At 40.1% G+C, this 13506-nt stretch overlaps 1 protein-coding gene across 1 annotated transcript; it reads right to left on the reverse strand.

Moving 5' to 3' along the window:
- Positions 1-249: 249 nt before the first annotated feature.
- Positions 250-11073, reverse strand: dis3l2 (DIS3 like 3'-5' exoribonuclease 2). The gene is made up of 21 exons (XM_061043433.1): positions 10996-11073; positions 9702-10469; positions 9476-9606; positions 9100-9153; positions 8832-8933; positions 8543-8711; positions 8326-8390; positions 7429-7658; positions 7173-7346; positions 6886-6965; positions 6668-6780; positions 6415-6522; positions 5651-5884; positions 5092-5171; positions 4499-4682; positions 4129-4215; positions 3863-4010; positions 3495-3625; positions 3032-3136; positions 2616-2720; positions 250-2273 (listed from the first exon to the last, which is right to left on the reverse strand). Exons 2-21 carry the CDS (start codon positions 10447-10449, stop codon positions 2172-2174), a joined length of 3150 nt encoding a protein of 1049 aa, XP_060899416.1. The 5' UTR covers positions 10450-10469; positions 10996-11073; the 3' UTR covers positions 250-2171.
- Positions 11074-13506: the final 2433 nt, after the last annotated feature.

Genomic DNA, 13506 nt, shown 5'->3' on the forward strand with positions numbered 1-13506 from the left:
CCACTTTTATACAGTAGGCCTACGTGTAATTAAGGCAGGATAATCAGCTGTGACGAAAGCCTGACTCGATATCTTCTAGCATGCTGGTGCAGTATGTTTATGGTTGATTGATTAAGGACACTCCCAAGATGAAAAAACAGACTGTGTATAGTCACAATGTAAACTAAACTCCGGAGGGCAGTGCCACAGGATTGTGAATAGGGGATCACCAGAGCAGCACTAAGAGGAAAAACAGTCGTGAGTTCCCCCTTCATGGATTTCATGTGTTTATTTTCCTACAGACATAGACAGTCGTCTACTTCTCAGTATGTTGTGAAGCAGAGAACAACTGCACTTTGACGTTACATGTCACAGTATAACTTCGGAAAACAAAAACAACAACAGTGACTATAAAGTTGAATTTAGTATTAAGGGTTTTAAATAGGAGACATACATAGAAAGCAGAGCCACCTCCTACAAAGTCAGCATAATAGTTCTGCAAAGCAATTCACCTATTGGTTTAAATTACAGCTCATGGCATGCCGTCAGTCCCTGGAAATCAAAATAACCTCCAAACTTAAGCTAGTTGTCTTGAAGATTTCAACAAACACCTCTGAAATAGATTTTATATCCAAATATAACAGAAAAATATTTTTGAAGACTGAGCCGCTAATCTGTAGCCTATGACTTTATATAAAACCTTTAAACTAAAATGTGAGAGTAAGAAAAAGAAAGGCACTCCGACTCAGTCAAACCAAAAAAACAGGACAAATCAGTTTAAATGTGCAGCAGCACTGATATTTAGCTTTTATCGTCACTCGACTAAATTAAGGCTGAATTCACAGTTGATATTAGTGAGGTCCATAAAGTATTTGTGCTGCACAAATCAGGTCTGAGCATTAAAAAAACCCACACAAACAAGAGTTGGAAGCACTTCTAAGATGAACAAAAATAAAACGCATTAAGATCCAAGGCCACCAACTATTTCAGCAGCAAATCACATTCAAGTCATTCCCATGTTTTGCATTAAAAACAGTAACAATGAGTTGATATATATTAATAAGAGGAGTCCTGATAGGCACTCTAAAAACAGAACATGTACCTCAGATTAGACTACAACACTGTTTTATATCTATGAGAGCCACTTTTTAACTATTTAAATTAAATGACAAAAAGTCCTCCGAGTTGTACTTCATCACCGTGACATTAAGAGTCTCCTCCTTTTATGAGTCTGAAGACTCTGAAACTCTTTCTACAATAAAAGTATATAAATACAGAGAGCAGTAAAATAACTTATGGCTGACCTGGCTGTTTATTTCGTTTCAATCTAAATGTTGTTTTGCCCTGCATCTAATGCAACTATCTATGTAGCCTCAGTTTCTCTAAATCGTATATGATGGCTACACATAAATAAACTTCAGTACTGCGGTTTACTCTCTCACTATTGCTTTGCAAACACAAATATGGATCTCTACACATTCTTGAATCAGAAAAAAGTAATCAATCTAAAAGTAAACGTGTTAAAAGTCAGTTTAAACAATAGACGTAGTACAACATTTGTCACACTTAAACAATCCTCACTAGTTGAAGAAGTCTACTACAGCAGAGTCAACATTTATGTGCTGCCTCACTGTTAGACCAGAGTCTTTTACTTTGAAAATCAACTTAAGTCATGCCCCTTTGCTGAGACAATAGAAGCTTAGCTAGAGCTAGTAGTATTTAAATGTTGAAACACACAAAAAGGTCAACATTTATTTGGATATGCTTTAAATCACTTGACCTGTGATTTAAAGCATATACAGATAAAAGTTGACCTTTTTTTTACGTCATTATTTCTCATTAATTTTTGAGGAATAAAATTTGTCTTTCCTTTTATGCCTCAACTTGTGATGTTGAGGCATAAAATGATGCATGTCTCTAAACTTTGATTTCCATCTATCACAAGTGAATGACAGCAAAGAGCAGCCTTACGTCCCTTTTACAGAAACTTTGAAACTATTTGTAAAAGTTTGATGTTGGCAGCAGTTATGACCATAATGTAGTAAGTAAACACTGCAACAGGCATTCAAGTGATTTCCCAGCTCACCACAGTAATACTGGCTCTAAAGTCATTTCTACAGGACAGCTTATCAAAGAGTGCAATCCAAAATGTCCGTAACGGTGTTTGTGTACGGTTTGGCACATTGAAGTGTTTAGGAGCTGGTCTCCTCAGGCCTCTTCAGCTCAGCGCTGTACTTCATCGGAGCCTCGTCTGCTTTGAGCTGCACCTCCACTAATGTAAAGATTGAAATGACCTGGAAAGAAAAAAATATATTCCTTTTACAAACGACACATTCTGTCAATATGCTTTCACAAAAACACCTTTGAAGCATCCTGACCTCAGCTAGCTGCTACATGTCTGTGATCTGAATGCATCTTAAGTGCTGTTTAACTGTATAAAACAATCTAAACTGTATATGTGGACAAAGTTACATCAAGCTAATGAACCCTAAGATATTTGGATATAGTCATATATGAAGTATATATTATTGGTTGGCATTTTAATAGACTCTTACCTATCATAGACACTCTACTGTAAAGGGAACTGTTAGCATGTTCTTATTTGGCACACATCTTTCAGCATGCGTGGTTCTCACCTGCTCCTCAGGAGGTTTCTCTGGGTCCTCTGATGTCCACACCAGAGTCAGCTCAGATTTCTTCCCCACCTTACGATGGTGGAATGAGTCCAGGCCCGCAATAGACTGAAGGTGGAAACAAACCGTTTGAAACTGTTTCAGATCTAAGTGTCCCTTCCCCTACGTCTGAAACCCCCTGTTAGATTTTTTTTTGTTCTAAACTTTCACACCTTCATACTACTAACTGCCTTATTTCTCTTTCCTAAATGAACTTTCTTTTGGTTTTAAATGATGTGCTTGTCGTAGATTAACGAAAACGTTGAATGACACTAATAATAAGAATATCAAATACAGTCCCTGTACTGCAAACATGTGCATAGATGTAAAAAATGAAGACTGAAACTTCTCCCTGTTAGTGGGCGTGTGATGGAGCTGACCTTGCAGTAGATGCGTTTCTGAACTCCGTATCGGAGAACAAGAACATCAAAGGACTGATCCAGCACCCCCATCACCATGGCCTCAGAGTCCAGAGGACCACAGTCCTGTGAACACAGAACAACATGTCATTTCATAGAAGGTAGTAACAACAACTTTTTGAATAAGCATCGAGAAACTGACTTATTTTATATCTAAATGATGCTTGGGGAAGAGGATGCGCAAGAAGGTCCAACAGCAGTTTTTATTTAACACTTAGGATGATCAGGGAAACAATGACATCACACTTATCCTTTCTTTATGAGATAATAACATCTTTAAATATGGTTTTAAAAGTTCATCAAGTTTTTGATGTCCAAGCTAATCATTGAATCATGACAACTTTAACAAAGATGACAATAAAAAAGATAATGTTATGCTATTTTTTCCATGTGTTTCACTCTGACGGACTCCTAAGGTACCAACCTTCACAAACACTCCAAAGAAAAGCTCCGAGCTGAGCTCCTGGACTCTCTTTGACATTGTTTTCTTGTCATTACATTGGGATGCCTGTTTTTGGACTTCTTCTGTCGACAGCCCCAAATGAGGTCCACACTCTGCACGAAGACACGCATGTTATTATCAGAAAGGACCCCTCAGTGCAGAAACAAAAAGAAAACACAGCAGCAAAAACTACAACAGGTTAACTGAATGAGAGATCTGAGGCTGCTTTGTTCTCTTTGAATCAACAACAGCATCACTGTTTGAAACAAAAAGGGCACACTGTTGTGTGTGTGTGTGTGTGTGTGTGTGTGTGTGTGTGTTTTCGTGACTTTGGTAGGGAAGGTACGCACTCAGAGACGAAGCCAGAAGCCGATGAACGACGATGTCAGCAAAGCGTCTGATGGGTGATGTGAAATGAGTGTAGAGAGGAACATTGAGGGCGTAGTGTTTAAATAACTTCTCGTCTTTCAGTCCACCCGAACAGAAGTACAACGCCATCTGGGAAAACACCAAGACACAATCATTCAACAAAAGCTTGGGTTGACAAAACACATGTATTCCACACAGGCTTAACAAATGGATAGAAGGTCAACAGAAGGAGTTACTGAGCTCTAACCTGCATGGGTCTGGAGCACATGTGAGTGAGGACTTCCTTTCTGGCCGCCGTGTACTCATCGTCACCAAGAGTCGTGTTGATACTCTTCTGCATGTCAGAAAAGCACATTTGAGGCATTAATACAAAGACAATATGTCTCAAACATTCGAGGGAAAGACCCACAAACTCGATCACTTAAGTTTCTGTCAGCGCAAAACGTGTACTATTTCCTTTTGTGATAAAGTAAGAGAGCTAGAAGACATTCAATAGACAAGAAATGTAATAACTTCATCATTTGATCATTTAAAGAACATCTAATCTTATTGAGGATAAAACATTTTCTACTCGTCTCCCCGTTGTCTGAACGGGTCACATCTGTTGTGTTACTGACATGGAGCGCTCCTGCAGAGGACAGATCAATGCTGATGCCCAGCTGGTCACAGAGCTCTTGCAGCTCATCCACCATCTTTGCTTTGGGTGGAGGGTGTCGTCTGAGCATGGCCAGCTGGGGAAACTTGTGGTAGATGTGGTTGGCTGTGGCAATGTTGGCCAGTAACATGAACTCCTCCACCAACCTGGAAAACACAGAAATTATATCCATAGGCCGATATTTTTTTAAAGTAGATTTTTCTGTTCCTTTTGGCCTTTTGTACACATGTAAACTTGATTTTAGGTGACAACTTTGTAAATGAAATGTTCACATGTCAAGGAAAGTGTTGTTGACTTGGCATGCTCATGGCAGCTGTATTTAGTATAGTACACTTTTATTTGGACGAAGATGTTTCTGAGAACTTAGTGTGTGAGGACGTGATTCATTCATGTTTTAAAAAAAATCCCTCCTATGTGTGGGCTGGGCCTGAGAGTTAAATAGTGTAAACAGGAATGAGAGCTGATATAAAGGACTGCAGATAGTTTCAGGATGATGTTTCACCTGAACTTTGCACACAGAGGTAGGCATGTACGTGACACCAGTCTGTTACTCACTTGTTGCTGTCTTTGTACTGGTAAACATAGCAGCCTTGAGGCATCATGGTCTCTTTGTCCAGGGTGAATGACAGTTTCAACTAAATTCAAAACAAGAAACAGAAAATGAATCCAATAATCTGGGTTTTACCATTCATTCTGAAATCATGGGACGATTTTATATCACACCTCAGCTAGCTCAAATACTCTCGTTAAATCTTTTTCAAATAACTTTTATGTTATCTAAAAGGAGCTCTCTCATTTTTAGATACAAACAGACTGCAAAACAGTTATTCAACTATTACATATACTGTGTTGTTTTTTAAACTTTGTCATAACTGACAATAACAAATAATTGAGTTTTTAATAAGATGACTTAGCTTTTATTAAGTTTACACAATTGACTTCATCATTTATTTGAAAGTTGTCCTATCTTCATATCACACAGATGAATTTGTATCTTTATATAATCTTAAATCACTAATTCTGGTCGGGATTTGTGAAGCCTGATACTTTCTTTGAGACACTTCCTTCATGCTCCATCACACCTGATATAGAAAAGATAAACAGCAGGACCAACCTGATCCAGTCTAAGAGCCCCCCCTGAGAAGCGCTGAGCTCGGAGGTTCTTGGCGATGGAGTGCAGGTTGAGCACAGCCTGATGGATCTCATCAATGGGGTGCTCAGGGTCCACCGGAGGCAGCTCCTCAGCAGAGAACATCTTCTCAGGCGCTTCGATCATGCTCTGAGCGTGGTCATAACTCAACTTCACACATGAGCGAATGACTGAGCGGCCAAACCACTCGCTGAGGATCTGGAGGGAGAAATGGAAGATGATTCAATAACAACCCGGAGCATCAAGAGAGATTTCCTGCTAAATCAATCAGCCATCAGACCGTGTTTATCCTCTTTACCTGAAGGTTTTTAATTTATGTGACCTGAATGGATCAAATCATGAGACCAGTGGAGATAACCAGCCTTAGCGCTCCACAATGGTCTGGTCTTCATCTTTATGTATCCCAGCTAGTTTTGAGCAGTGAAGCGGCCGTTTGCAACACATAATGAATGTGGGCAAACTTTCAAGAGTGTCAAAGTTCTGTGCACTGTGTGATGGTGGCGTCTACACTTGCAGTAATGACAGCGTCGGCACGTGTCTCAGCATTTTATACCGGTAGACAGGAAGCAGCTAACCTTTTAGAAATAAGTGTCAAAAGTGCGTCTTATACACCGGATTTGATGCTTTCTCCTGTTTCAATGTAAGGCACATTCAGTCTACTTGTATAAAAGGCAAAAAACAACATGGACAGCTTTAATAGGTCCATGATTTTTTTTACATGGCCATACCTTTCCCTCTGGCGTGATTTTCCAAATGACAGAGAACGTGAGTCTGTCAGTGAGAGGATTCAGACTGCACAGCTCCTCACACAGCAGCCTGGGCAACATGGGGATCACCTGGTGAGGGATACAAGACAATAAGGAAAGGTTTGTGTATCAAAAGGGGGTCAATCAAAGTTCTGATAATACAGAAGATGCATGGGTGATTTTCGGTATGAAGCAAGTTAAGTATTTTCTTTTATATGTAAGTAGGAACTCTCACCTTTTGAACCAGGTAGACACTTGTTGCTCTTTGGCTGGCGATGTTATCCAGAGCATTGCCCTCCTCCACAAAATAACTCACATCAGCAATGTGGACTCCCAGCTCAAAGTTACCTGTGTTAAAGAGACAGCCGTGACTAAAACAATCGAATCAATATCTGTGATCAGAATTCACCATAATCATCTTCATCACTGAGATCAATAATAGAGGTCGTTTACCGTCAGGGAGTTGTTTACAGGACAGAGCATCGTCCAGGTCTCTGGCTGTCGCAGGGTCGATAGTAAAGATACACTCCGTCCTACGCATGATAAAATAGTTCTGTATCAAACATGATCTAAATTAAGAAGTTCTACAGTACACATGCTTGCTGCCAATGGATGACAACTGAAATTATAAGCACAACAATTAGAAACACTGCAGGTGTTGCTCTAGGACCCTCAGGCCTTTAAACAGGCATGCAATGGTAACTCATTTATATTTCAAAATACAAACAGAAAAGCCATACCTCAGATCTTTCCTGTTCCTCATCTCCTCAGGTGGGATCGTCCAGGGCAGGTTTTTGGGCAGGCAGTTCAACACATCATCTGAGAACTCAGAACAATCCACATCGTACTCCGTCAGGATGCCCTCCGTCTCTGGCTCGATCTCTCCAGCTTGACCCAGCGTCTTAGCGAGTTGACTGGAGGAGACACCAGGAGAGAGCACGGTTAGTTGTTCTACTGTTGTAAATAATGTTGTCATGTTTAAATGTCAACACTCACCCTTCTGCGAAGTTGCTGTCTGCTACCCAGTTGGTGATCCGACATATGAACAGGGTGTTTGTATAGTCGCCTGGGCGGGTACTAAAGTTTTCAGGACAGTCGGTGAGGGGGATGTTAATCCGGGGCACCCGGTGGTCGACAGGGGAGAACATGGCAAAAGGTTTATCTGGCAGGAATTTGAGGAAGCCTGTCACAGCTCTGGAGTGTTTCTTTTCAACAATGTACACCACCTGGTAGAATAAAAAGAAGGGGTGCAAAGAGACAGAGTTTAATAAAATGTCCTGAGCACAAGCAAACCAAATGAACAAGTGAATGATCAGGTAGCAACTTTGTGATCTTAGATTATCGTTTCTGCACCCTATTTTTCTCAAAGAAAAGCTCTTCAGTGACTATAAATATCTTGCTTTTATTATGAACCAGATGAATAAATTGAATGTTTTTGTGGCGACTTAAAATAAATGGTTTAGGTTGTGATTAAAACTGGGAAATAGAGTTGGGAAAAACAACTATTTATGTAAAAATCGAGATTCTTATCTTCTGAGATTTTAAATAGATGGGCTAATCAGTCACTCCCTGCAAAGTGCTAAGGCCAACTCTCAGCAAAAAAGATGACTGGAGTAGATCCTGAAGTATGTACTAATTCAAAAATTGACTTTGATTCATGAATCCAGAAAATAGATTCTCAATCGAATCGTGAGAAACCCTAAGATTCCCAGCCCAACTGGGAAATTCTACATATTTAGACTAACTGTTTCACTTAACTGCCTCGTCTTTTAGCATATACCGTATATAGTTAACACATAGAACCTTTTTATTGTGGCCTGGTAGGAAAAACCTATGATTGAGTGGTTTTTTCTAACTTGGTGATGCAGGTGGACAAACAGTCAAGAAGCTCACTTTAGCCGTCTTTTGGAGAATTTCCCCGTTGGATCTTTGGGTTGGGGGGTCTTCCAGAGGTTCTCCTGTTTCCACCAGAAGAGAGGACACATTCACACTAACAAGTTAAACTACTGCTCTGTTTTTGCTTCCAAGCAAAAAATTACCATTACCAACCAGGTGAATTTGTAATATTTAAAACAAGTGTTTCTATGTTCTTTATACTCTGGTACAGTACCTGTGTCAGTGAGAGTGGTGTTCCGAACTCTTCTGATAAGTTCCTCTCGGTCGCTGCCCTGGTCTACATCAGGCCTGGGGGTGCGTTGTGCGCTTTTCTTCTGCACTGTGTTGTCTCTTTGGGTCTCTGACTCACTGGTGCCATCACAGTCAGTGTCTGACCTCACAACCTGAAAGGACACGTACAGTACATTTAAATCCTGCTGACTCACTCAATACTTGGATCCTGTAGAGATAAAAATAAACTTTGAAAAGCTGTGAAAATTGAAGGGGTTGTAAATGTGGTCTACCTTCCACTGCTCTCGAGGGAGGATTTGCACCGCCACCATGTCTCCATTCAGTGCTCTGTTACGGACTACAATCCCATCGAGGAATATATCCCGGGTGTCATCCTGAAAACATAGACAGGGTTTCTGTCTCAAGCACGTCTTTAAATGTTGACTTTAACCTTTCAGGACTTTCAATGATAGAGTACAGGACAATAGAATGAAATCACATATACATTTATTATACAGGACACTGCAAATGTTTAAAATGATGCGTCTAATTCAAACTTACGGGAGACGGGATGAAAGCTTCATGGAATTTCTTCGGGTTGATTCTTAACTGACCCTGCGAACAAAGTATGTAGAATTCAGAAACATATGCAGCAGTATGCTTTGTGTTTAACTTCTAAAATAAAATACAAATGTCACACCATTTTTTTTGGAAGCACATGATTCAAGGTCTGGCTTAGTAAAATGGGCCTGAAACTATGCAGGACAACAAGTATGGAGTTTTTAGATTTATTGTAAAGGAGACCAGGATAGAGGTTTTTCTTATGTTGTAATTATTGAGTAAAACTCAAATGATGACAAACTTACACCCACATAGTTTGACCACCTAGTCAAAGTAATCTTATGGATATTAATACAGCCTAACGCTGGATTTGTACCTGAATGAGCTCTCCTCTTTTAAGGCCATGGGAAACCTCCTCGAGCGTCATGTAGGGCTCAAACACTTGTTTCTTTGATCCTCTCCCTCCTTTGTTCTTACTCTTGTCGGCAGGGGAATTGGCACTAGGAGCTAAAATACATTCAAATTATTAATTTATTCAAAATAAATGATCAAGAGTATCAAAACAACACTATCATAGCAGATACACCTAACCAGGCATTTACCTCTGGTTTGCTGTGTTTTTTTGTCTCTGCCATGAGGGGACTTTGGCCTTGTCATCTGAGGGTCAACCTCAGATTTTGACGCCCCTTCTCTGTCTTTATTCTCTTCTTGGTGCTTTGGCGGATTTTTTTTCTTTGACTTTGTCGTCTTCTCTTGCTCCTGTCCACTTGCACTTGCTGTCATTGGGGACTGTGGGGGTCCGACAAACGAGTCAGTCTCCCTAGAGCCTTTACTTTTCTTCTGCTGCTTCTGCTGTTTTTTCAAGTCATTGGGTTTCAAAGAGATGAGTTCCTCGCCAGATTCGATGTCTCCATCTTGACTTGTGGCGGTGTCTCTTCTCTGTCCCCGTTGCTGTCTGTCAGACACACCCTGCTTCCTCTCACAGTCCTGCAAAGCACTGCGGGTGCTCAATTTTTCCATGTACAAGGACAGTGAACTTTCCTCCCCTTTACTTTTTATGGATGAGGGGGAGAAGTCACTTGAATCTGAGAAATCGCATGGTGCTTGGTCCCTCTTTCGCTGTGGTATATTCAGCCTGTCACTCTGGGCTTGTGTGTTCAGCCCTATTCCTTCTCTCTGAAAAGATGTTTCCCTCGCATATTGCTCAAGATACTGACTGAACTTGCTGCTGCTGTGCTGGCTCAGAAGCCGGGCATAGGCATCTTTCTGGCGAGGAGCGGATGGCTGCTTCTGGTTGTTCTTTGGCTCTCGGGTCAGGTTGGCATTTTTAGTGTGCCTCGGAGAATCCATGAGGCTGAAAGATGATGTCTCTGAAATTACAAAACAACACACAATGTGAGTGTTTCTATTGAAGCCGAGTGAACAAGAATTACCATCAGATAAGGTAGCTTCAAGCCTCATTGTTTTCAGTGTACTCCAAGTATGAAAAACTTAGGAAAGGCTAATCTCAACATGAACAACTCTCCAGCTTGTTGCTGTGTACTCCTCATATCTTACATCATGTTTTTTATATGTTATATGATACGTAATGCCCCCAAAATGTGGATTTTCGTGAGCTGTTGTAAAATTACAAAATGATGTTTCACCCCGTTGTCTTCCTTACTAAGCTAATAAAGTCCTTTGTAACATTTCTATCCTAAATAACAGTGAATAGTAGTTACATGGCGTTAGCTTGTAGCTATTAGCATTGCAGCAAACATCAGGTGTTAACTGACAATGTTAACCGTTTAATGTACGAATAACAATCACTTCAATGAGAAACGATAAACGTCACTAAAACGTATAAAACAAGTGCCAAAAATAGAAGTTCAAACATTATACAATTCAATGTTTTACCTTATGTAATGTGTCTGTTGTTTAGAGCAAAGTGTTAGCTGATGCGTTCACTTCCTCCGTCGTCACGTTGAAAATAATGATGCGACGTTTGGATGTAATCGGAAATATCGGAATTGAAAACCTGGACGTCCCATTACTAAAGGGACTTAAACTGTCTTGTTACGCACAACTATGACGGCTTCAACAAACATCTCCTTAGGCCTAGTTAGGACATTATGATGTGTTCAGGCTTCACAGTCTATGGTTCAGTCATTATAATTAAACGTGCAGATACATTATTTTACAGGTAGCCTTCACCTTCTGGTTGGGAACACAAGCAACCTGTAGATGGCAGCAAAGACTTGTTACAGAATAATTGTGTTACTTATCCAAACAAATGATTCAAAGAGAAGTAATTAAAATCATTCAGTGAGAGAGAAAGTTTTATGTCTTTGATTGAGTTCAAAATGACTTTGATTTGATGACAACAATATAATTTGGAGCCGTAACCATCTCTATAAGAATACCCTATATATTGTTTGCCAATATTGTTCTTGTTTCTTTATATTTAAAAGTTTTCTTCTTAATTTCCTTTATATGTGATTCCAGACTAGTGTGATTTCATTTTTTTTTCTACTGCAGTAATTGCATAGGCCTACTGTAAATTACCTAAATTATTTATAAATTGGCACACATTGATGACGTAATTGTAATCAGGACCAGTGCGTACAGCTTTGGCGCCAAGAGCCCAATGCCTCTTTAACAGGATTAAAACAAGTGTCTTTTTCACTTTGATATAGTTGTATCGTTTTAATCATTGTTTTTACCCTGTGATTACATAGAAGTTTAAAACAGATCCTTACTTTTCTATGTAGTCTACCATCAACTGGACATGAAACCGTGAGTAACCTGCTGAATGAATGTCACTGTATAAAGTCAAAAGCTCTGCACATTTATTATTGGTATAAATTGCTTAATGGTCCTTAAAACAAAGTAATTGTATTGATTGTGAAACTTTTAAATGCTGACTAGGCTAATTCGGCCTAGCCAAGTAATTTTTTAACAAGCTTTAGCCTGACAGTGGAATTTAATAGACTGTCAACCCAGGATCCTTCTTTATTATTGAGATGAAGCAGAGTTTGTGATTGGCTATTGTGTAGCTGAAGATAAGGTGGATGTAAAACTGTTTTGCCTGTAAACTCTGTATGACCCATCTATACAAGACCATAGGGAAAGTCAAATTGACTCTCACCACATGAAGAGAGAGCTCCATCAAAGTACACAAGGCTTTATTCTGGCTGACACCTGAGTCACCTCCCTCACTCCACACCTGGGGGGTTTCTTGGACCTGGGTACATAAGGGGCTGAGCCAATAAACAACCTCTATTATGATGCTTTCTCATTCCTAAAAGTAGGCCTCTGTCTTAATTCTATGTATGTTAAGCTGACGTCAGCGTGATGCAAAGTTACATTATTCTTGCAAGGGATACAGACACATGGAGAAGTCAGCCAGTGGCTAGCAAGGGGGGGTCCCGGGGCATCAGAGTCAGGATTAGAAATACTTGATTAATCCCAGGACGAAATAAAGTCGAACATGCCCCCCCTAGAGAAACATTCTGTTCACAAAAGCCCAAATTTGGTGGCCTCTGGCACATTCCAACAATATTCTAGCATAATATACTCATATTTATAATCTTTGATATTTCTTGTGAGGCTTCTTACAATTCTAAACAGCTCGGGAATTATTGCAAAGGAAAATTAGGCCTCTTTGTCATGTAGGGATTGGCTGGTAAACTTTTAGGTGGGCATCATTGGCTGTAGGTAGCCCAACGATTCCACAACAGTACAGAGTTCATTTTAAACATAATGAAGCACGGGGAATAAGAGGGGGGTCTGGGGGTGCTACCCACAGGACATTTTGAGCAAACAACACTTAATTCCTGTATTCTGATGAATATTTATACAACACTCTGTGATGGAAATTCAAACATGTAAGCAGATTCATACAATGTTTGTATTGCGAAGAAGCATTTTTATTTCAAAATGTTTTTATTTTAAGTAGATACACTTATGTTATTGTCCAACCTTAACTGTAAGTCACAGAGAAGAGGAAGAATTGTCTGAGGCTAGAAAAAATCCCAGGCCAGATGACGCCACTGCTCCACATTTGTGGGGGTAGACTAGTAGTAATCTTTAAGAGGACATATTATCCCCCTTTTCTACCCCTGTGGTCTAAATGAAACATCTGTGCTGTGCTTTGGTCAAAATATAACATGAATCAAGCACCAGAGGAGGTTTGTGACCCTGTATAAACTAGCTCTCTCAGAACGCTCCGTTTTGGTGTGTGTGTCTCTTTAAATGCAATGAGCCCCCCCTGAGTTTTCCCGGTAGACATCACTCCTTCGCTAGCAAGAATAAAAATGGCGGACCTGCGCAAAAGTTTTGCTCTAGGCTAGGGATGGAGTCCATGGCTGGAGACCTACGAACCTTTGATCGACGCGCTGAACCAACGTTTCTTTATTTCCATCCCAT

The sequence above is a fragment of the Labrus mixtus genome, chromosome 8 (assembly GCF_963584025.1).
Source record: "Labrus mixtus chromosome 8, fLabMix1.1, whole genome shotgun sequence".
Classification (NCBI taxonomy): Eukaryota; Metazoa; Chordata; class Actinopteri; order Labriformes; family Labridae; genus Labrus; species Labrus mixtus.